A 25160-nucleotide genomic window follows, 5' to 3' on the forward strand; every position below is an offset into this window, starting at 1 on the left:
ATCTCTGAGCCTCGCACGTCCTATAAGCTTTGATTTAACTCTCGACTCTTCTCTTGCTTCTTGTCTCCATCTGTTATGTCGCCGTTTAGTTCTCGTCCCCGTGGTGAGCCGTTTAGATGATGATTCCCTGAGCCATTTAGCTCATGTTTCCGTGAGTCATTCAGCTTCCGGCCTTATCACTATCTGCTTGGGAAGTGGTCAACGGTGAACTCACCCTACTCCGACCGATAGTTCCCCGACGGAGGAATTCCCCCCGACACCGATACCCGCTTCCTTGAGCCATTTAGCTTCCAGCTTTACCGAAATCAACTCAGATATTATCCTGCTCCGACTGAGAGTTCCCCGACAACGGAATTTCTTTAGTTACATCAAAATTACAACAAGTAGTAATCATATTTTGATAATAGCATCAAATTGAAATCTTATTATGCTATCAGCTTTAGATTTTTTAAATATGACATCAAGTTTTGATCTAATTTTTTTATACTAGTTTCTTAGAAGAATTTTCTATGTTTATATTTCTTTGGTGAAACATCAAAGTGAATACATATTTTGTTCGACATCTCAATGAGCTTTCAATTTACTCTCACTGATAACAAAATTAGTATTCTGTTTGGTGTCATAGGACAATTTTGCTGCTCTCCATTTTGACCATTTAACCGTTAAAACGACCAAAACGACAACAACCTGAGTAATAATTTGCCGAACATCACAACATCTAGTTTAATTTTCAATTTGTTGTCAGGCTCTGTTTGTTTTGTGAGCCAATTAGCCCCCCTTTTTCATCACTATTCTGTCGGGTAATCCACGGCGCCGAATCTACCCTATCGTGAATTCCCCGGCGGTAGATTGCTCCCGATACCGATGTACGTTTCTGTGAGCCATTAAGCTCCCCGCTTCGTCTACTCGGTCTAGTCCCCTGCGGTGGACCTAGTCTACTCAACGAGCCAGCCAGTAAGTTCTGAGGTCCATCCAGCGATTTCGGGTGGAGCGTAGTTTCTGGTTCACTGGCGCCCCAACGACCCACTTCTGGCTATTCGACGCGGTCTACTCGGTCTAATCCCCGGCGGTGGATCTAGCCTGCTCATGAGCTACCCGGTAGAGTGTCGAGGTCGGTCCGGCGATTCCGGTGAAGCCTGACGTCCGATTCGCTGGCGCCCCGACGACCCGAGCCCGGTGCTACATCGCGTATTACTATTATTATTGGGATGAGTCGGTGGGTCCACCTTCCTTTCTCCGCGTTATCCCACTCTTGCTGCCACTTAACCAACGATTCCACTAGAACCAGTCTCCTTGCATTACGTGCCTTTCTCCGCTGGTAGCATTCCACGTCCCCAGCCAGAGTGATGCAGCTGGGAATCATCCCGGCAATTACGCATACCGCCTCCGACGATATCGCTCTGTACGCACTCGCAACACGAACAGCCATTAGGCGAATCGTGCTTGTCAACTTCATCCGGTTCCGCTTTGAGTTCAGCGCAGCAGCCCAGGCCGGTACGCCATACCTCAGTATTGAGGATGAGACACACACCAGGAGACGTGTCGTGCTGCCTCTTGCTCCTCCGTGATTCGGCATGATCCTTGCCAATGTGATAGTTGTCCTCGCAGCCTTCTCACATATATAGTCGACATGGCTGTTGTAATTCAACCGATCGTCGACCATCACACCCAGGTGCTTCAGCGCGCGCATCGATGGGATGAATTGTCCCCCGACGCTGATTTCGACACGTTGGATTTGTTTACGGTTGCTGACCAGCACTACCTTGGTCTTGTGGTGAGCCAGCTGCAAGTTGACGTTAGCCATCCAGGTTTCCACGATGCCTATTGTCTCTGCCGTCAGCATCTCCACCTCATCAAGTGTCTCGTCCGTTTTCGTCAGGACAACATCATCTGCAAAGCCGACGATCTCCACTCCCCACGGCAGATCCAGTGTTAACACTCCGTTGTACATAATATTCAAGAGCGTTGGGCCGAGTATGGAGCCCTGAGGTACTCCCGCCGTGACCCTACTCGACCTCTGCCCCATGTTCGTTTCGTAAACCAGTACTCGGTTCTGAAAGTATCTTTTCAGAACCTTGCACAGATAGCCCGGAACCCGCATTCTGTGTAGCGCTACGGTGATGCCCTCCCAGCTAGCACTGTTGAACGCGTTCTTCACGTCTATCGTTACCACGGCGCAGTAGCGATTACCCCTCCTCGCTTGCTTTCTCCGCGTTCGCGATGACTATGCGGATGGCATTCACCGTCGATATCCCTTTCTGGAACCCGAACTGTCTCTGCGATTGTCCGGTCTCACTTTCAGCATAGGGTGTCAGCCTGTTGAGAATTACGCTTTCCAGGATTTTGCCGAGAGTATCCAGCAGGGATATAGGCCGATACGATGCTGGATTTCCTGGTGGTTTCCCTGGTTTTAGCAGCAACACCAGCTTCTGGATCGGAAGATCCAGAAACTGGTGTTGTTTCTATCCGGGAAGTAGCCATCGTCCAGGCATTTCTGTAGGACTATCCTGAACATGTCCGGAAACGCCGTGATCGCAGTCTTCCGTGCCACGTTGGGGATACCATCCGGTCCGGGAGCTTTCTTCGCTCTCGTCGTTCGGCCATGCGGTTGGGTCGTGCTTCGGAAAAAGGCCCTCCACGATAATTTCCAGTTTGTCGGCGCACTTTTCTACTGGTGTCATTGAGGTCGTCAAATGGTGGGATAACAAAATTCGCACAAGTTCCCTATCTCATGCCTCCACGCGAGTCTAAGTCTATTGATGACATTTGATCCTTAGACCGGCGACGACTGGGTGCTGTCAGCCTTCTGCCGATAGTAACAGAATGAGAGGGTGCGAACAGATCTAGTCGAGAAAACATTGCCGTAAAAATGAATAGTTGATTGGAAATTAGCCCCAATACGACTAATCTGACTAGTATCGATGATCACGGGTCAATACGTATTGAAAATTCGTTGCGTCTGTTTTTATGAACCTAATTTCAAGCTCCGTTATTGCTAACAAGCCCGTGCATCAGCTTAACAATCCTTTATATTTCCCTTCAGTGTTCGTTATTATCGCTCGTATACTTGTATTCCAAAAACAATACGATATGGTTAATAATAAATACTTTCCATGATTTATAACATTTTGCGCTATCTTTGCCTGTATAATGTGTTATCACTCGGTAATTTTCAAGCCAATAAATATATCGTAAAGAAGAAGTAACAAATTCCGTCTAAATACTGTTTCAATAAATAGTGATCCGGCCCATTACGCAGATAAGATTAGCTTACCTAGGCAATACTCCCACGGTCGGCTGTATGGAGTTCAAATTGCTTTTGTTTAGGGTACATAGGATACTCTCGGTAGTTGGCTGCCCAGAATTTAAAAAGAACCAAAAACTAAACAAGATCTTTTCTTTTTCGAGTCATCGTGCACTCGAAGACTAACTAAACAACTACCTAATAAAATATGCTTTATAGGTCGCATCGCTTGCTTGGAGCGAATCCTAGATCTGATACCCTTCCAAACTACCAACTCCGCGACACCTATGGAAGAGTCTGATGAATCGTCGTCCTTCCGTTAAGTAGGTGGAGCATCAACACTTCCTTTCTACCTTATCCTTTATCCTTCCCCGTGAACGATGCAGATGGAGGCGGCCGGCAATGATGGCTATCATGCTGTTGAGTTGGTTTTAATGTGGGTCGGATTGGTATGAATTCCTACTTACCATTTCCTAAGCAACTCTTATTAGATAATCAGCAGTCAAACATGATGAAGTCAGTGTGCAATCCGCCAAAATCATCGTCACAACGCAACGCACATTTCGATTGGTGGCATTGAACCCTTGATCCTGGCCATAACTACACGGTAAGCATTGCCACAGGGGTTAGCGTCTACTTCTCTGCACAGCTCCTTGTAGCAGGTGGACTTGTTTAGCACTATCTCACGTTTAAAAGCGGCCCTGGCCGCCAGGAATGTTACCTTACACTCTTCTCTGACTGCCTCAGATCTTGCTCTCTGAACGCGTATCTTAAATTTTAGGCAAGTAGCCCGGAGGATGCTTAGCCTTTCGTTCCACCAGTACGCCGGACGCCGGTAGTTCCCCGGCTCCATTTTCCTCGGCATTGTTATATCGCATGCCCTACTGTACTGTTTCCGACAGCTCATCGCCACTCGGAATTGGAGTAACGCTGTCAGCACGAAGTGCTCCCACAAAAAGGTCCTTGTCGAATTCCTTTATTTTCCACTTCCGTTCGCCAGTCCTCACTCTCGGCGTTACCGTACAATTTCGGCAACCAATGGTGTAGTGGATCGATTAGTGATCACTATGTGTGTACTGCTCACTAACTCGCCAATTCATGTCATCCATCAGTGACGCGCTGCAGAATGTTACGTCGATGATGGATTCCCGGCCGTCTTTACGGAATGTGCTAGCGGAACCTTCGTTGCACAGCTTCGCCAGTGCTTCCAATAGGCTGTAACCTCTTGCGTTGGTCATCCTGCTACCCCACTCCACGGCCCAACTGCTTTGTACGCAGCTCACCTGGGTTCAATTCACAGCCCTGCACATAGAGTTAGAGATTTTTCTGAAGAGTTTTCTCTAATTTACAGAGGCGAATGGCCCTAAGGTTAAAACCTCTACAATCAAAATTAAAAAGCGAATTTTCCTATTTCATCATTTTGTTCATAGTTGGAATAGCACTCCGTAAACTAGTTCCTGATTCATCTCAAACTCGTGAAATAGTTCACAACACCGTAACATACAACTAAGGGGCCGTTCATAAACCACGTAGACTCATAGGGGGACGGGAGAATCTAGCAAAAGTCTACGTTTGTCTACGAGGGGGAGGGGAATCTTTGAAAAAGTTTTATTTTTTGTTATTCTCGTATTACTAATTATAAATGGGATTTAAAGAGAGTTATATTCAAAATATCGGTCTATTCAGTTAACTACTCGTAAAGCGACCACTCAACCCAGAACCTACGATTTTTTTTTACTGGAAAGCCTCACACGTTGTTGTTTCTTGCGTATATTTTGATATAGTTTTGATCTAGGAATAATAAAAAATGACAGTTCCAAAGGCGATCGCCCAAAATTTCTCTCGAGGGAAGATTTTGACTGTGAAATCATCTGAGAGATCACTAGTTAGCAGGCATGCATGGACCATTAAATGCATGAACCATAAAAAGTTAAAAAATGGTCAAAGTTAAATATTAAAACCACCATTGTAAAAGCAAAACACCCGATTTAACAATAACTATAGGAGGATTATTTTTTTATTTTTTATTCATTAATTTCGGTGGTTAAAGCAGTAGTGTAGTTAAACTTCTACAACAAAATGTTTACTAGAGTTAATCAGTTTCTCTTGCAATCATTTACACTGATTTCAAAATCTTTAAACACCCTTTAAATTTTACGTCTTGACCCTACGCAACTCCGTGCAAACTGGTTCTACTATATTTATCTTATGGCGTTTTCGATTGATTGACACCGGTGTAGTGGAGTGCACTGAAACTGCACTGTTTTTGCACTTTCTAGCAGAAGTGCAGAAAACTGGTTATGTTCCATTGAGCATTGCAAGATGACGTCATATGAGTAAAAATGCTCGAAAAAATGACAGTTCAGCGAGCTTGTTTACATGGTGTTAGAATTCGAACCGAGTTTCTTGTACTGGGTGAAACCAAAAAATTTCTAAGTCCATGTAAACAAGCTCCCTGAGCTGTCAGAAAAGTGAGGTTATACATTTTCGTGCAATGCTCAATTGACACTTCTGCTAGAAAGTGCAAAACCAGTGCAATCCAATTCCATTTCCAGCGAATAAAAAAATTAAAAGTCTGCGTAGACTTTTGGCGGGGGGGGGGGGGGGGGTTGGTAAAAGTCTACTAAGGTGTACTAGGGGGGAGGGGGGGTCAAAAATTCTCAAATTTCGGTCTACGTGGTTTATGAACGGTCCCTTAATCGATTCTCAGTTCGGTTTCTCATCTCACTCAGTCCAGACGCTAGAAATCGCATCCGCTGCTATAGCAGGACAAGTAATCAAATTTACCCGCGCGCCGCTTGGTCTATTTGCAAAGGCAAAAATTGATTCCTTTTACCTAGTGTGTGAAACGTGAACAAACAATGAGTGACAATACAAAGCAAGAGTATGTCCCGTTGCGGGCAAACTGTGTTGCTTTTGACCACTCGAAATGTCCAGTAAGACCGTCAATTCGTGAAGTGGAACAAATGTTGAAAGTGAACATGAAGCTCAACGTACCAGAAGTTACGGCGGTGCACTTCCATCATTTACGTCATGCGGTACTGATTGTGTTCAAAAACATTAGTCAAGCAAGTTCATTCGCTTCTTAGAACAACTTGAAACACGTCGTCGAATGTAATGACATTTTATACAGTATCCCGACGTATGTAGATGTTGACAGTATTGAAATAAAGATACATGACCTGGCACCACGTACTAGCGACTCCGTTATCAAAAAAGTCATGTCAAATACGGAGAGGTGAATAGTGTTACGGAAGATACTTGGAGGAACTTCTTCCCAGGACTCCGGAACGGCGTTCGTGTGGTGAGTATGCGTCCGACAAAACATATTCCCTCTTACTTGATTTTCACATCCACATCAACTCAAAGTGTTCAATACTCTCAACGAACACTAATCACGTACCCAGGGCAAATTCCTACATGCCAGTATTGAGATCAGCCGCTACACCACGGAAAACCTTGCGCAGAGACTGCTAAGGAAATTTCACCTGCTACGACCAAAACCGGTATACAATCATCGTATGCTAAACCCCAACCGGTTGTTAAACCAACGACTGCGGAGCAGGCAGTAAACAACACCAAACCAACTGCCATTTCAAACAGCGAAGAAACAACGATTACCCCAATAACTCTAAACCAACAACCACCACCAGCAATAAAGAATCAAACACCGATGACGAAGGATTTACAACAGCGACCCGTAAGTACAAGAAACAAACAAGAACATCGGACCGTGAGCATCATGAATGTAGTACCGATGACGACATTGGTTGTGAACGAAAATGAAAGAGAAGACGGTCCGAATGACCCCCAAGGTGTGGCAGACGGCGCACACTATGTTTCACCACCAAAGAAGAGGATCTCAACACGCAGAAGCAAGCTGCGTCAACAAGACCCGATGGACACATGCAAGTTAATTTTAATTTTTCATATTGTAAAAATCATAAAAGACCCACGGCTCAGTTATGCTAACGCATAGAGCCGTGTCGAATAAACAAGGAGAAAAAAACTAATCGATTCTATTTTTATGATTTATTTTATATGCTATGCATTTTTGAGCAGTCTCCCTATTTAGGGGAACACAGGGAAACTTGACTAAGCGCGAGATTCTACAATTGGTAATAACATGTTCTATTTGATTTTTAAAATTATTTTAAAAACATTTTTATACTAGTTTCGATCACTTCAGGTAATTTCGAAAATTTGGAATGAAAAATCCTTTCCTCATACAAAATATCCCGTAATTAATAAATTTGCGTTAAATGGTGTAATTTTTTATCAAGCTTTGTATGGACATAGCTACTAGGGTGGGGCAAAATGATCATTTTTTCAACATAGCACTTTTTTGGTTCCATTTGGGGTCCCAAGTAACTGTGCAAAATTTGGAGTCGATTGGTTTTGACCCGGCGTAGCGCATTGCGTTTGAAATTTGTATGGAAATTAGTATGGGAAAACCTACTTTTTTGCATTTTCAGTTCTACAGACTACAATTCTTCCTACAGTATGTAACAAATTAGACAGAAATTTTGTCCAGGATATGCTGAACAACTTCGCCGAAGGATATATGGTGTTATAATGTCCCTAAAACAAGTTATAGTTATTCAAAGTTCGTTAGCTCGAACTAATTGCCAAAAATTATTTTCTAAGCCAACACTGCCAGTGTACCAATGATATTTCATATAGCATACCGAAATAACATCATATAGTTTAGATTTACCACATTGGTATGTTTGGGTGAATTATTCAAAAGCCTTAGCTCAATTCCATGGGCGTAGATAGTAAAGTATTAGGGTGTAGGGGGGAGGGGAGAGTGGCTTTAATATATAGAAATTCGAACTGAAATATTGTCGAGTTGGAGAATTCAGATGAAATATTTTAAAACATTTGCATAATAGTAACGATGAAACGAAACTGTATCGCTCTGTATTGGCTTATATCAGTAGAAGTAAAATTACAGACTGAATCAACTGATGTTGAGTTGATGTGTCAGAGGATTGCATTGATATTATATTTCAGTTTAAGACGCATTATGATTTGATAGGATGTTATTTTCGGTCACCTGAAGCAAAAATTGCTGTTGAACTGGCGCTCTTGTGGATTTGTTTTGTTGATGTGTACTATCATCTAGACTAAAATAATAAACCAAACATGCACACAAATTTCACTTTTCGTGAACAAATTTCAATATTTCTAAGATAATAAGATAATCTTAATTGCCTTATTTGATTAAGGGAACGAAGCTATTTAAATCTTCCCAATAATATTTATATTTCTTATGTAATTAATAGCCTATCACCTTAGAGTATTATCGCAAAATATCAAAGTTTAACTCCGAATATTTTCAAAGATAAATACGGAGTTGCATAGGGTCAAGACGTAAAATTTAACGGGTGTTTAAAGATTTTGAAATCAGTGTAAATGATTGCAAGAGAAACTGATTAACTTGAGTAAACACTTTGTTGTAGAAGTTTAACTACACTACTGCTTTAACCACCGAAATTATTACATAAAAATAAAAAAATTAATCTACTTATTGTTAAAAATCGGCTGTTTTGTTGTTACAATGCTTAACTTTGAACATTTTTTAACTTTTTATGGTTCATGCATTTAATGGTTTATGCATGTCGGCTAACTAGTGGTGCTTCAGATGATTTCACAGTCAAAATATTCCGACGAGAGTAATTTTTGGCGATCGTCTTTGGAACTGTCATTTTGTATTATTCCCAGATCAAAACTATATCAAAATATACGCAAGAAACAAAAACGTGTGAGGTTGTCCAAAAAAAATCGTGGGTTCTGGGTTGAGTGATCGCTTAACGAGTAGTTACCTCAATAGTGCTCTGAAGTTTCTGCATAAATACTGAATAGAAAAATAAAAGTCTACGTATTTTCAAAGACTCCTCCCTCCCCCCTCGTAGACAAACGTAGACTTTTGCCAGACCCCCCCGTCCCCCCTATGAGTCTACGTGGTTTATGAACGGCCCCTTACGATTACGTTTTTCCATATAACAATGCCCCACCCTAATAGCTACTCCAGTAATTATTTGTTTAAAGAACTAATATACCATGTTACTTCTTATGAAGTAGTAAAATTCATATAAATCAGTATATTGAAATAGCTATTAGGGTTACTGTGCCCTAATTCATCTTAGCACCTCTATTCATCCTACCCATTTGAACACATTAGTTAGAGCAGTATCTGCTCTCTCTATTCAACGCATTGGCTCAAATGGTAGGACGAATAAGGGTGCGTTGAACTCGACTTTTCGCTTCGCTCAAACGGGAGTATTTTACATTTTCCGGGCGAGATTTTTTATTGTACTGCTTCTTAGGAACGAAGCAAAGATGTTGATACCGATTTAAGAGCATTCCAATCACTGAAAGCCGAGTTATCCGCGAAAGAGTGTGATATCTCGACTAATGAGATGAATAAGGGCTCGTCTACCCTACTAAAATTTGCACGACATTGAACGCAAGAACCAATGCTGGAGAGTCTTGACAAAAATTTTATGGGGAGACATGACCAAGTGCCAAGAGCTGAAGAAAGATACAAAATTTCTGAGATTTACTCTTCTGTGGTACCTACTGTTAATGCTAATCACATCACAAAAAATCCCATCACCTATATATTTATAGTACTAGTAAACAAAATTAGCAGTTATATCGCTGATCTTGTGCTGTGTGAACATGCTATGTAAGCAGGTAAAATCCCCAAAAGGAAATGCATTAAAAAATCCAAATTTATGAAATGCCAACCTTTTATATTTTTTACTGTACCTAATGATTTGGACAATATAAAAAAAAAAATTACAGCATGTTTTGTGCCATTATTTTTTGTTCTAATTTTTCAAAATTCTCTTGGTCAAGTCTCCCCAGGCCTTGGTCAAATTTATAACTTTTGAATAAGTCAACTAGCAATTCTGCAAAAAACATTAATATACCCAATACTGCTGCACACCTCGTTTTAATAAGTTTTGAAGGATTGAAAACTTTTTTAAAAATTTACGTAGGTTTGACTAAAATCCGAGAATAACATAGAATGTTATTCTCGGATTTATTGTGTTATAATATTCATGCATTTTTCATGCAATGATTTTCACTTTCATGTAACTCTTCTCCTGTTTTTTTTTTGAATTTTCAGGAGAATAATTTCACAATATTTGAAATATTATTCGTGGATTGATGTTTTTTCCTTTTTTGTATCAATATAGAATTTTCTTCCTTTGAGAATAGGGGAGACTGAGGAGACTTGATCCCCTTTTTATTTTTCACTCCTACTCCGTGGAGTGATACAAAAACTATGTATTTTTTGTAGTTTTATATTGTTTCTAGGGTTGACTGATAATCATAAAAAAATAACATGGAAATATTATACTGGACATGAGCTATGAGCATTTTTGGAAAACAACAAAAAACTGGAAAATTCTTTGATTAGTGGAGACTCGATCCCTAATTTGGGGACACTTGATTATTTTTTGAAAACGTGTTTAAAAGAGCATGTAGGGTAATAGGCCTATTTTTACCCTTTTTCTATTATCATCCTACCCATCTGAAGCCTTTGGTTAGAGCAGCGTCTGCCATCTTTGCTCAACGCATTGGCTCAAATAGTGTTGCGATAATTGGGGTACTCGATTAGAGTTTTTACTGCGCTCAAACAGAAGATTTTCACCATTCTCAAGACAATTTTGTTACTATATTGGCTCTTAATAAGAGCCGAATGACCTTAAGGCTAAAACCTCTATAATCGAAATAAAAAATGGCTCCTAATAAAAAAGCAAAGAAGCTGAAATAATAAAATTAATAATGAAATAATGTGGTACCCTTCCTAATAGGACAAAAATAGGTACCTAACCCCATTCAATGTTATAAATGTATTGTGGTATTGATTAAATTGTTGTGATTACATATTACTATTTTTGTTACTACATATTACGCATCTCTCACAAGTTTTTTTTACGAATTCCCCAAATCTCTGTGCAATTATTTGAAAGCTGTCGTTATTATGGTTGAGGAACGTCAAATGTGGGATGCATGGTTGCTACGTATACTGTAGTAAACAATTACAGTCAAGTTTCTGTACGATGAAGCGTTCATTTTTGACAGTATTTTTTGTTATTTTATGGTAACAATGACTTCAAATGTTCTGGTGTGAATTTGGTTATTTTCAGTGGTGTGTATGAAGCATGGCGAAGGGGATCAAATCTCCACAAATTTGAAGGGATCAAGTGAACCCATAGCATCTATTTCAGCAAACTTTAGTACAAGTATAGTTGAACAAAAAAATCAGCTCAATCATAACGTATTCATAAAATTGACATTCTCCTGTAATTCTGTACGCAAAAGTATAGTATGTAGTGGGTGACTTTATCAATTGTATAAAAGTTTAAAAATTTAGAAAATAAATTTTCTTCAGTTCTTCTAAGTTTTTTTTCCTTGAATCGGTAAAAATTCGGTAACACATGTCCAATGTATTTTTTTGTGTTAAACAAACTTATGTTTAGATAAAGCTGTGCAACTTTCTAGTATATTCGATTAATGTATTCTGATCCGCCTTTGAGTTACAATGATGGGATCAAGTCTCCCCGGGGATCAAGTCTCCTCAGTCTCCCCTAAGATTGATCATAGTAACCATGTGCGTTGGGTGCGAAAAAATTTCACTGTCGTCAATTTGTTTTTCGGTGAAAAGTTTAAATTTCGGAAAAAATAATTTTTGGTAAAAGTGAAAATATCTTTCGGTGACGACTGAGGAAACTAGGAGTAATACGAGCAGGGAGCTTCGCTACTGGAATAGTACGGTCTCAAGTGATGGTAGCGGAGTGAAATTAATTTAGACCTTATATTTATAACTGGTGAGCCCGTTCTATAGTTACATCTTCTATCTTTTTCGTTATCGATGTTATCGATTGTTCTTCAAGTTTGTTTTGTTCAATCATTTAATTAAAAATTTGGCAAGGGAATAGTGACCACTAGTAGGTTAATAACACTTTTGTTCCGGACCAAATCAGCCTAAATGCCGTGTGGCATTAAGCGACTGGAACCAGAAATCGATCCATTGGATTCCTGCTTCCATGCCGTAAGGTCTTCTAGAGTCTCGTTTTTTGTTGTTTATTGGCCTTGGAATTTATATTGGGCCATAGCTGTAATCAGAAATAGGGGTTTCATGTCAATGCTGCAGTGAGGTTTGCTGGTCCTTTCCTGAATATGAAGCGGCGTCCGTGGGTGCAGTTCTTAGAGAAGATGGGTGATACTAGTTATCGAAACAACGGACTGGTTTTGTTTGCAGATATAACCTTTCCTTCAAAGAAACGTAGCCAGATGCATTTCAAATTTTCCGATAGGGTCCATCAACAAAAGTTTTCATTCCGAGAGGATACTTGAAAGAATCGTGAATTGAACTCAATGGCTTCCGTTTCCGATAATATTATGTAGGATTCCTCCCACCTGACCAAGAAATTGGCACTATCACCTGCTAGGGCGATGAACCTAGCGGCAGTGCACAATCCAGGCGAGTTGTATCATCGACATTGGACCCCTTTAGTGAAACTTGCCTACCACTAACCCAGGGAAAAATTTAAAAAAAAATGAACGCTATTGTCAAGTAGGGTGGGTGCTCCTATAGTTGAGGTGTACCAATAGTTGCAGTAGTGGGTTATACTCTAAAGCCAGGTACCAACCTTCACCAAATATTTATTATTTGATCACAATAATATCATTGGGCGATAAAACTGTTATCCTTAAATTTTGAGCGAATAACGATTTACAACATTAATTTTCTTTGAATTTTGAGCTACCTTGCACTTATAGTTGTTTTAATGTACCTATAGTTGCATGTCCCATAAGAAATCAATGGGTTTGCAACAATAGAAACTGAAATTAGCAATTGCACCACAATTGGTACATGTGTTCCTGGTGGTACAACAATGGTACAAGCGGTTTTAAATCCATAAATTGGTTAGCATTCATTCTGTATATATTTCTTATGAAATACGGGTTGAAAGCTTTCGTTTAACATACTAACATCGCCCGTAGATCTTTTTATCAATTTTTTAACAAAAGATTTCCTTAAATATGCGACTATTGGTACATCAATCCTAATAGACCCTTTGCTTCACAGAGATCCATTCTAGTGCGTCCAGCATGAAATTAGAGGAAGTGTATCTGTTACATTTCAAAATTAATTGCATGATGATTGCATGAATTGCAATCGCTGTAACCTAATATTTGTGATTGATTGGAAAGAAACAAAATGGATTGCCAGAGCGAGTAATGGCGCTTTAATCTAGGCTGATTAGCCAGAGAATAGTGTAAATACCTCTGCCCCATCCCGAAGGACCAAACGAGTGACATTAACCTTCTTAGCCAAGTCTTTCCCAAGGATATATCCTAACCACCTATAAACTGAAACGGTCGGTACGGTTGTCCTCCTTTCTTCCTCATTCAAGATTCAAAACGATTCGTTAGTTAAATTATTCATTTAATGAATAAATTAATTGCCGTATAATTTTGAAACATCTTTAAACGCAACTCTGCACAGTAGGCCTGACCGTTTCAATACTCGCGACATATTATAATATGCTTCAAATATTAATGTTGACAAGCAAAACACTAAAGAATAACTGTTGTGTTTTTCAGGATGCTTTTCAATACTGGCTGTACAAGGGTCAGAATAGGATAGAATAGAAATCAATATAGAATTTTCTGCCAACCTCCATCTATCATGTTTTATTTTTGGTAACAATGTGGACCCTCAGAAAGAACCGGGGCAGTTGCTCTTTCTGAACCCCCTCCCTTTTCATCGGGCAAGGATATGTTTTGATTGTTATTACGTCCTCTAGTAGGTGAAATTTCATTTTTTTAAATTTTTTTTTCTTAGCGCAATGTGCAGTGTGTTTTTTAAATTAAATTTGATCAGGCATTTTTTTGTATTTGAAAAATAAGTAAAATATTTTTTTCTCAAACTCGGCTTCGTTCATGTCCTTTTATATGAGACGGTTCTATTTCAAAGGCCGATCTTGGTAAATAAAGACATCTCGTATCTTTTGCAAAAGACCAACAAAATAACAGTGGATGACTACATCCCTTTGCTGTATGTAGTTTTGTTTTGCTTTTCGCATTTATTTATTGAAGTTCTCGCTGGGAAGCCAATAAACTCGATGAACCCAAAGCCATGTGCTTCGGTGTCAACGTAGACTGAATCATACCACTCTCAAACAGATTGGTCTCTCGGTTCATCCTCTTAATCAGTGGCAGCAGTTTCGAGGATGAGAATGCTGAGATTGTATGTACACAAGACCTTTGACATTGGTTCGATGATAACGAGCTAATCATTATCTGCCGGATGAGGCAAAAGACCCTACAATTTTGCCAGTTCGGTCTTATATTCGGTTCGATTCGGTTGTGTTCTCATCAGGCTCTTGTCTTCTTAACTGGTGGCTCAAGTGGATTAAGTGGCACTTAAGAAATTATCCAGCTCTTGAGGGATACCGGGTATCGTGCGGTGCAGTAAATGATCTCTAGGTATACAGCCAGCCCTGCAGAAAATCGAATTGTTTTGGTTTAAGCAGATCAAAGCCAGAAACGTGGGACAACGTGGAGCAAGTGTATTACGTAATCAGTAGTTATTTCAAAAATTGTTTTAAGAGTTAATTCGAATAACTCCATTATTCGGATAGCAATTGAATAATTATTTTAGTCCTGAAATAGGAAGAAAAACAAGTTTTACAAAAAAGTTCTGGAACATTCTGAAGTACTGCGCAAATAAATATCTACACTCAAAATTGAAGTATATGTAATTTCAAAATGTATTGTTTGGTTTGAATTATGTATTGAATTGTGATTTGTATCGGATATTGGATTCGCATCGATTGTGTACGAAGAATACATTTTAGTGTGTAGCATATCCGCCACATTCAAGCTCACAGGATTCAAAATTCCAATAGAAAGTCAAGGCGATAAGCAAGAGAACGTCGACACGATGCGACGTTCATAGCGAATTATCAATGAAACGTGCAAACGAAGGAATGATTAATTGTCTCTCATGGAAGTGAATGTGTTAAGAAGAGGAAAATACGTTGCACGTGGCAAGCGTGTCAATGATAAGCAAATCAGTTTGTGATGTGTTATGTGGTTTAAAAATCAATTCTGAAAATATATTTATTTCACTCGAAGAATAACCAAGCGAAATGCGGCTATAGCTTTATCACCTACTGAATGAATGAATTTTTCAACAGGCGCCATCGTCGAGGATTGAGGATGAGCTAATGTGCTTGTAGTTTTACACAGTTGTAATAATAGTGAACGGATTCTCAAAATGGAGAAGCTGAAATATTCATTGGTGTTCTTTATGCTAATAGTGATATGTTTCAGCAGGACAGTTGCACAGAAAAGAAGTAAGTGTACATTTTTTTATAAACCCTTTTAGAATTTGAATCATCATTATATCCTGATTACTCATTACTGACGACCTCTGCCAGGTTTTGTGTTGAGTATATATTTCGCAAGTCTCTATTCTGGCTTTAGCGTTAGATGAAAATTGAGTTGTCATGTTGTATTAATTTTCAATCTTATGACATCTACAATCACTGACGGCCCCAGGGAGGGGCATGGAAGGCCGGTTTCCTTCTTTATTCGACCACAAACTGTAAAACGATGTTTGCATTTCCCTACTTCAATATGCTAATATTTTAGAAATCAATCATCATTGATCAACAAGCGAATCAGTTTATTATTTTTTTATACCACTTTATTTAATTCATTAAATTTGGTGTCATGGTGCATTGCATTATCCTGATTTTTTAACAATAAGCAAAGCATTGTTTCTATTAGGGTTGTGGTACGAGCAGTACCGATATTGAAAATCCTGGGAATACCTACATATTTTAGGTACCGTAATACTGGTTTCGAGTTCAATATTGCGCATCTACAGGACGTTGTGTCCTGCCTCGCGTTGACTAAGTCTTGCATTAGCACAGCCTCAAAATAAGTGAAATACCGGTCCTGAAAAAAATTAGTTTTCGGGGCCATGCCAAACTTTTGATTAAGAAAATATCTAACCTAGAGTTAAAACTTGGCGATAATCAAAATGTCATCACCTCTAGAAGTTTGTCCAGTAATAACCGCAGTCAAATGATACACTCATGAGTAGAATGACGCAGTATAAGTAAACACAAATCGCAACTATTGTTATGTGTTTATGATCATCTCTGGATAGTCAGAAGTGTTTGTAGACAGCGCACCCATGCAGTTTTTATGGAATTTAATATATTGTTGCCAAAAACGGAATCCTACTGTACTAGATGATTTTTAGAAGTCCATGTATACGGCTTTGTGGATAAGCCGTCTGCCTAAAAGTTCTAACTTGTGATCTGGTGTACGTAGCTTGGACTTATAATTTGATATCGTCGGGTCTGGTAGTTATTGATAGGGTTTGTCGCACTCCCATCACTCGAATACCGTTAAGAACATCATATCTGGAGAAGTGCTTTCAAATGTCACATCACCTCTCTTTAGTGCGGCATCTTTGTAACTGTTCTTGTACCCACAAATAGACGAATGGGTACGTCAATACCTCACATCAACCGCTACGGTGTAGTTTTGTATTGCAAGAATATAACACATTGATCGCACAATGCACAAGTAAATGTATGTACAACAAAAATATTTTCAATTTTAAAGATTAAGTTATTCCAGGATACATAGTCAGTTGTAATCGATGTAGTGCAAAACTACCATTTATGGTACTCACGTTGTGGCAAATACCTAGACAATTTTCAGTGAATTCTGAAATGAAATAGACAATTCTAAGCCAAACAAATAAAACATACATAGAAATACATATAACAAATATATTACCTAGGGACAATTTCAAGAATATTTGCATATTTTTTCAAATATTCTGAGCAAAAAAATAAAATTTTGTTGTAGTTTCTAAAACAACAACCTAACATTGTACTTAACGCTTAATTTTTATACTCAGACTTTTGTTTTTATACCCGTAAATTTAATTCATCAAGTTTCTGAAATTCTCCCTTTCATAATCATTTATAATTAATTGAGAAATATATACTATAATAGAAACTGTTAGTTTGGAATAATTCGGATGTGAAAAACTTGAATATTTTAGTACAATTCCAAGTTAGCACGCGTCAAAGAAATCGACAGAACCTAGATACTACTTATTAAAGCTAGATCATTTAACAATGGGACACTTTCAAATGCGTGTATTTTTATCTCCTGTCGAGAAACTTTGTAGTACATTAACTTAGTTATTGGAGAGGCGTTTCGAGTTCCTCTCATCAGAATTAACTTAGTGACAGGACTTAGTTAGCGCCGTATTGCCGAAAACACAATTTGTGCTTCTGAGCAAACCCCTTGTCAAAGCCAAGCCAATGCAATATGCACTATGCTATATTGCTCCTTGGCGTAGAAAATTTTGAGTGAAACACTATTTTTTCTATGCTATATTTCACCCTAAGGAGGAAAATTTGGTAAAGATCTATTTTGGTAACTATTTTTTCTCTACTAGGAAGAAAATTGTTTTAAACCACTTTTGTGCGTAAATGGCAGAAAACCTATAATTAAATTAGTTATTGGAAAGGCGCTTCAAGTTACTCTTATTAGTATTAGATACTAACTTAGTGACAGGACTAAGCTAGCGCCGGATTGACTCTAGCACCACCAAAAGAAAACACAATTTGTGCTTCTGAGCAAACCCCTAATCTTACGCGAAGTCACGCAAAAAAGTAGCACATCTTCAGTCACGGTCTTGGAAAGTAATTCCACCAATTCCTCATCCTACCAATGTCACTGGTGACATAATACTTAATACTTAATCTATATATATAAAAGTCAAAGTTTGTATGTATATGATTTATAGACTCCCAAACGGCTTAACCGATTTCCGTAAAAATTTGCACACAGTAGGTATTTGGTATGGGGCGTGTTTGTGTGCTATTAGTTGGAGATTATCTGCCCGCCAGATGGCGCTTTAGAACAAATTGTATTTTCCTCCTATTTTGCAGAGTGTCGCAGCAACGCGCGATGGGTATTAGCTAGTACTTAATACTTAATACTTAATACTTAATACTTAATACTTAATACTTAATACTTAATACTTAATACTTAATACTTAATACTTAATACTTAATACTTAATACTTAATACTTAATACTTAATACTTAATACTTAATACTTAATACTTAATACTTAATACTTAATACTTAATACTTAATACTTAATACTTAATACTTAATACTTAATACTTAATACTTAATACTTAATACTTAATACTTAATACTTAATACTTAATACTTAATACTTAATACTTAATACTTAATACTTAATACTTAATACTTAATACTTAATACTTAATACTTAATACTTAATACTTAATACTTAATACTTAATACTTAATACTTAATACTTAATACTTAATACTTAATACTTAATACTTAATACTTAATACTTAATACTTAATACTTAATACTTAATACTTAATACTTAATACTTAATACTTAATACTTAATACTTAATACTTAATACTTAATACTTAATACTTAATACTTAATACTTAATACTTAATACTTAATACTTAATACTTAATACTTAATACTTAATACTTAATACTTAATACTTAATACTTAATACTTAATACTTAATACTTAATACTTAATACTTAATACTTAATACTTAATACTTAATACTTAATACTTAATACTTAATACTTAATACTTAATACTTAATACTTAATACTTAATACTTAATACTTAATACTTAATACTTAATACTTAATACTTAATACTTAATACTTAATACTTAATACTTAATACTTAATACTTAATACTTAATACTTAATACTTAATACTTAATACTTAATACTTAATACTTAATACTTAATACTTAATACTTAATACTTAATACTTAATACTTAATACTTAATACTTAATACTTAATACTTAATACTTAATACTTAATACTTAATACTTAATACTTAATACTTAATACTTAATACTTAATACTTAATACTTAATACTTAATACTTAATACTTAATACTTAATACTTAATACTTAATACTTAATACTTAATACTTAATACTTAATACTTAATACTTAATACTTAATACTTAATACTTAATACTTAATACTTAATACTTAATACTTAATACTTAATACTTAATACTTAATACTTAATACTTAATACTTAATACTTAATACTTAATACTTAATACTTAATACTTAATACTTAATACTTAATACTTAATACTTAATACTTAATACTTAATACTTAATACTTAATACTTAATACTTAATACTTAATACTTAATACTTAATACTTAATACTTAATACTTAATACTTAATACTTAATACTTAATACTTAATACTTAATACTTAATACTTAATACTTAATACTTAATACTTAATACTTAATACTTAATACTTAATACTTAATACTTAATACTTAATACTTAATACTTAATACTTAATACTTAATACTTAATACTTAATACTTAATACTTAATACTTAATACTTAATACTTAATACTTAATACTTAATACTTAATACTTAATACTTAATACTTAATACTTAATACTTAATACTTAATACTTAATACTTAATACTTAATACTTAATACTTAATACTTAATACTTAATACTTAATACTTAATACTTAATACTTAATACTTAATACTTAATACTTAATACTTAATACTTAATACTTAATACTTAATACTTAATACTTAATACTTAATACTTAATACTTAATACTTAATACTTAATACTTAATACTTAATACTTAATACTTAATACTTAATACTTAATACTTAATACTTAATACTTAATACTTAATACTTAATACTTAATACTTAATACTTAATACTTAATACTTAATACTTAATACTTAATACTTAATACTTAATACTTAATACTTAATACTTAATACTTAATACTTAATACTTAATACTTAATACTTAATACTTAATACTTAATACTTAATACTTAATACTTAATACTTAATACTTAATACTTAATACTTAATACTTAATACTTAATACTTAATACTTAATACTTAATACTTAATACTTAATACTTAATACTTAATACTTAATACTTAATACTTAATACTTAATACTTAATACTTAATACTTAATACTTAATACTTAATACTTAATACTTAATACTTAATACTTAATACTTAATACTTAATACTTAATACTTAATACTTAATACTTAATACTTAATACTTAATACTTAATACTTAATACTTAATACTTAATACTTAATACTTAATACTTAATACTTAATACTTAATACTTAATACTTAATACTTAATACTTAATACTTAATACTTAATACTTAATACTTAATACTTAATACTTAATACTTAATACTTAATACTTAATACTTAATACTTAATACTTAATACTTAATACTTAATACTTAATACTTAATACTTAATACTTAATACTTAATACTTAATACTTAATACTTAATACTTAATACTTAATACTTAATACTTAATACTTAATACTTAATACTTAATACTTAATACTTAATACTTAATACTTAATACTTAATACTTAATACTTAATACTTAATACTTAATACTTAATACTTAATACTTAATACTTAATACTTAATACTTAATACTTAATACTTAATACTTAATACTTAATACTTAATACTTAATACTTAATACTTAATACTTAATACTTAATACTTAATACTTAATACTTAATACTTAATACTTAATACTTAATACTTAATACTTAATACTTAATACTTAATACTTAATACTTAATACTTAATACTTAATACTTAATACTTAATACTTAATACTTAATACTTAATACTTAATACTTAATACTTAATACTTAATACTTAATACTTAATACTTAATACTTAATACTTAATACTTAATACTTAATACTTAATACTTAATACTTAATACTTAATACTTAATACTTAATACTTAATACTTAATACTTAATACTTAATACTTAATACTTAATACTTAATACTTAATACTTAATACTTAATACTTAATACTTAATACTTAATACTTAATACTTAATACTTAATACTTAATACTTAATACTTAATACTTAATACTTAATACTTAATACTTAATACTTAATACTTAATACTTAATACTTAATACTTAATACTTAATACTTAATACTTAATACTTAATACTTAATACTTAATACTTAATACTTAATACTTAATACTTAATACTTAATACTTAATACTTAATACTTAATACTTAATACTTAATACTTAATACTTAATACTTAATACTTAATACTTAATACTTAATACTTAATACTTAATACTTAATACTTAATACTTAATACTTAATACTTAATACTTAATACTTAATACTTAATACTTAATACTTAATACTTAATACTTAATACTTAATACTTAATACTTAATACTTAATACTTAATACTTAATACTTAATACTTAATACTTAATACTTAATACTTAATACTTAATACTTAATACTTAATACTTAATACTTAATACTTAATACTTAATACTTAATACTTAATACTTAATACTTAATACTTAATACTTAATACTTAATACTTAATACTTAATACTTAATACTTAATACTTAATACTTAATACTTAATACTTAATACTTAATACTTAATACTTAATACTTAATACTTAATACTTAATACTTAATACTTAATACTTAATACTTAATACTTAATACTTAATACTTAATACTTAATACTTAATACTTAATACTTAATACTTAATACTTAATACTTAATACTTAATACTTAATACTTAATACTTAATACTTAATACTTAATACTTAATACTTAATACTTAATACTTAATACTTAATACTTAATACTTAATACTTAATACTTAATACTTAATACTTAATACTTAATACTTAATACTTAATACTTAATACTTAATACTTAATACTTAATACTTAATACTTAATACTTAATACTTAATACTTAATACTTAATACTTAATACTTAATACTTAATACTTAATACTTAATACTTAATACTTAATACTTAATACTTAATACTTAATACTTAATACTTAATACTTAATACTTAATACTTAATACTTAATACTTAATACTTAATACTTAATACTTAATACTTAATACTTAATACTTAATACTTAATACTTAATACTTAATACTTAATACTTAATACTTAATACTTAATACTTAATACTTAATACTTAATACTTAATACTTAATACTTAATACTTAATACTTAATACTTAATACTTAATACTTAATACTTAATACTTAATACTTAATACTTAATACTTAATACTTAATACTTAATACTTAATACTTAATACTTAATACTTAATACTTAATACTTAATACTTAATACTTAATACTTAATACTTAATACTTAATACTTAATACTTAATACTTAATACTTAATACTTAATACTTAATACTTAATACTTAATACTTAATACTTAATACTTAATACTTAATACTTAATACTTAATACTTAATACTTAATACTTAATACTTAATACTTAATACTTAATACTTAATACTTAATACTTAATACTTAATACTTAATACTTAATACTTAATACTTAATACTTAATACTTAATACTTAATACTTAATACTTAATACTTAATACTTAATACTTAATACTTAATACTTAATACTTAATACTTAATACTTAATACTTAATACTTAATACTTAATACTTAATACTTAATACTTAATACTTAATACTTAATACTTAATACTTAATACTTAATACTTAATACTTAATACTTAATACTTAATACTTAATACTTAATACTTAATACTTAATACTTAATACTTAATACTTAATACTTAATACTTAATACTTAATACTTAATACTTAATACTTAATACTTAATACTTAATACTTAATACTTAATACTTAATACTTAATACTTAATACTTAATACTTAATACTTAATACTTAATACTTAATACTTAATACTTAATACTTAATACTTAATACTTAATACTTAATACTTAATACTTAATACTTAATACTTAATACTTAATACTTAATACTTAATACTTAATACTTAATACTTAATACTTAATACTTAATACTTAATACTTAATACTTAATACTTAATACTTAATACTTAATACTTAATACTTAATACTTAATACTTAATACTTAATACTTAATACTTAATACTTAATACTTAATACTTAATACTTAATACTTAATACTTAATACTTAATACTTAATACTTAATACTTAATACTTAATACTTAATACTTAATACTTAATACTTAATACTTAATACTTAATACTTAATACTTAATACTTAATACTTAATACTTAATACTTAATACTTAATACTTAATACTTAATACTTAATACTTAATACTTAATACTTAATACTTAATACTTAATACTTAATACTTAATACTTAATACTTAATACTTAATACTTAATACTTAATACTTAATACTTAATACTTAATACTTAATACTTAATACTTAATACTTAATACTTAATACTTAATACTTAATACTTAATACTTAATACTTAATACTTAATACTTAATACTTAATACTTAATACTTAATACTTAATACTTAATACTTAATACTTAATACTTAATACTTAATACTTAATACTTAATACTTAATACTTAATACTTAATACTTAATACTTAATACTTAATACTTAATACTTAATACTTAATACTTAATACTTAATGCTTAATACTTAATGCTTAATACTTAATACTTAATACTTAATACTTAATACTTAATACGTAATACTTAATACTTAATACTTAATACTTAAATCAGCATAGGACAACATCAGTGCTATAAATTTCAAAAGCTAAACCAAATCAATCGAAAAGCGGAAAATTGGCCATCAAATAAATATACAAACGAATTATTGCTAATGCTGTGTTAATAACACATCTGAATTCTCAATCAATGCATTCTGTAGGGAAAACTGAATTTTCCAAAAGGGGTTATGTATGTTGTTTTGAGCCAAAAAATCAATTTTTTAAATCAATTTGAAGTTCATACTCCCAATAGCGTTTACTCAAATGTCCTACACGACTGAGAACTAAGAACTGAAATTGCGTAGTTCAAACTTTACCTCGATATCAACTTTTTCTAAAAGTGACCTCACAGTAGTATCTTTGATTTGCATTATTATCGCTAATCCTAATGCCAAAGAACAAATAAAAACCTGTTTTAATCCACCTAGTGGTGCAATTGTGCCTTTCTCATTTATCCAAACTATGATTTAATGACTGATTAGTATTGATACCTCATTGAGCTATTAAGCAGGTATTGAAGAAATTTTCTTCAATACCTGCTTAATACCTCAATGAGGTATAATACTTTATTTTAGTATTATTTATGTATTCCAGTGAGTTTTGCAAATACCAAATTAATACCTTATTGAATTTTGTTATTGAAAGGTTGAAAAGGTTTTGTGATTACCCGACCAGGAGAAAATAACTGGGCAATAATCCGATCATACTATTTTTTGGTATTCATACCAAAACTTAGTATTAATTGATTATTATACCTCATTGAGGTATTGAGCAGGTATTGAAGAAACTTTTTTCAGTACCTGCTTAATACCTCAATGAGGTATAATACTTTATTTTATTATTATTTATGTATTCCAGTTATTTTTACAAATACCAAACCAATACCTTATTGAATACCTCCATAGAGTGAATTTTATTATTGGAAGGTTGAAAAATATTTTATTATTATTCAGGTATTATAATAACTCGTTTCATTATCAAATAGTTATTTGTAGAACATGTCTGTGTTATTATTTTTTTGGTATTTTACCTCTTATGTAGAGCTCATTAATACCATATTGTGGTAAAAAGTCGTTGGTATTGATACCTAAATTTAGTATTCCGCAGTT

The 25160-nt window shown here is 33.0% G+C and overlaps 1 protein-coding gene across 1 annotated transcript in view; it reads left to right on the forward strand.

The window, feature by feature from the left end:
• Nucleotides 1-14626: 14626 nt before the first annotated feature.
• LOC131681859 (uncharacterized) overlaps nucleotides 14627-25160 on the forward strand; it is a 75568-nt gene continuing 65034 nt past the window's right edge. The window contains exons 1-2 of the mRNA XM_058962923.1: nucleotides 14627-14761; nucleotides 15475-15633. Coding sequence (XP_058818906.1) covers nucleotides 15555-15633 — 79 coding nt within the window. The 5' untranslated portion in view covers nucleotides 14627-14761; nucleotides 15475-15554. The remainder of the gene's footprint in view (nucleotides 14762-15474; nucleotides 15634-25160) is intronic.

This window comes from Topomyia yanbarensis, chromosome 2, assembly GCF_030247195.1.
Source record: "Topomyia yanbarensis strain Yona2022 chromosome 2, ASM3024719v1, whole genome shotgun sequence".
NCBI classification, from domain to species: domain Eukaryota; kingdom Metazoa; phylum Arthropoda; class Insecta; order Diptera; family Culicidae; genus Topomyia; species Topomyia yanbarensis.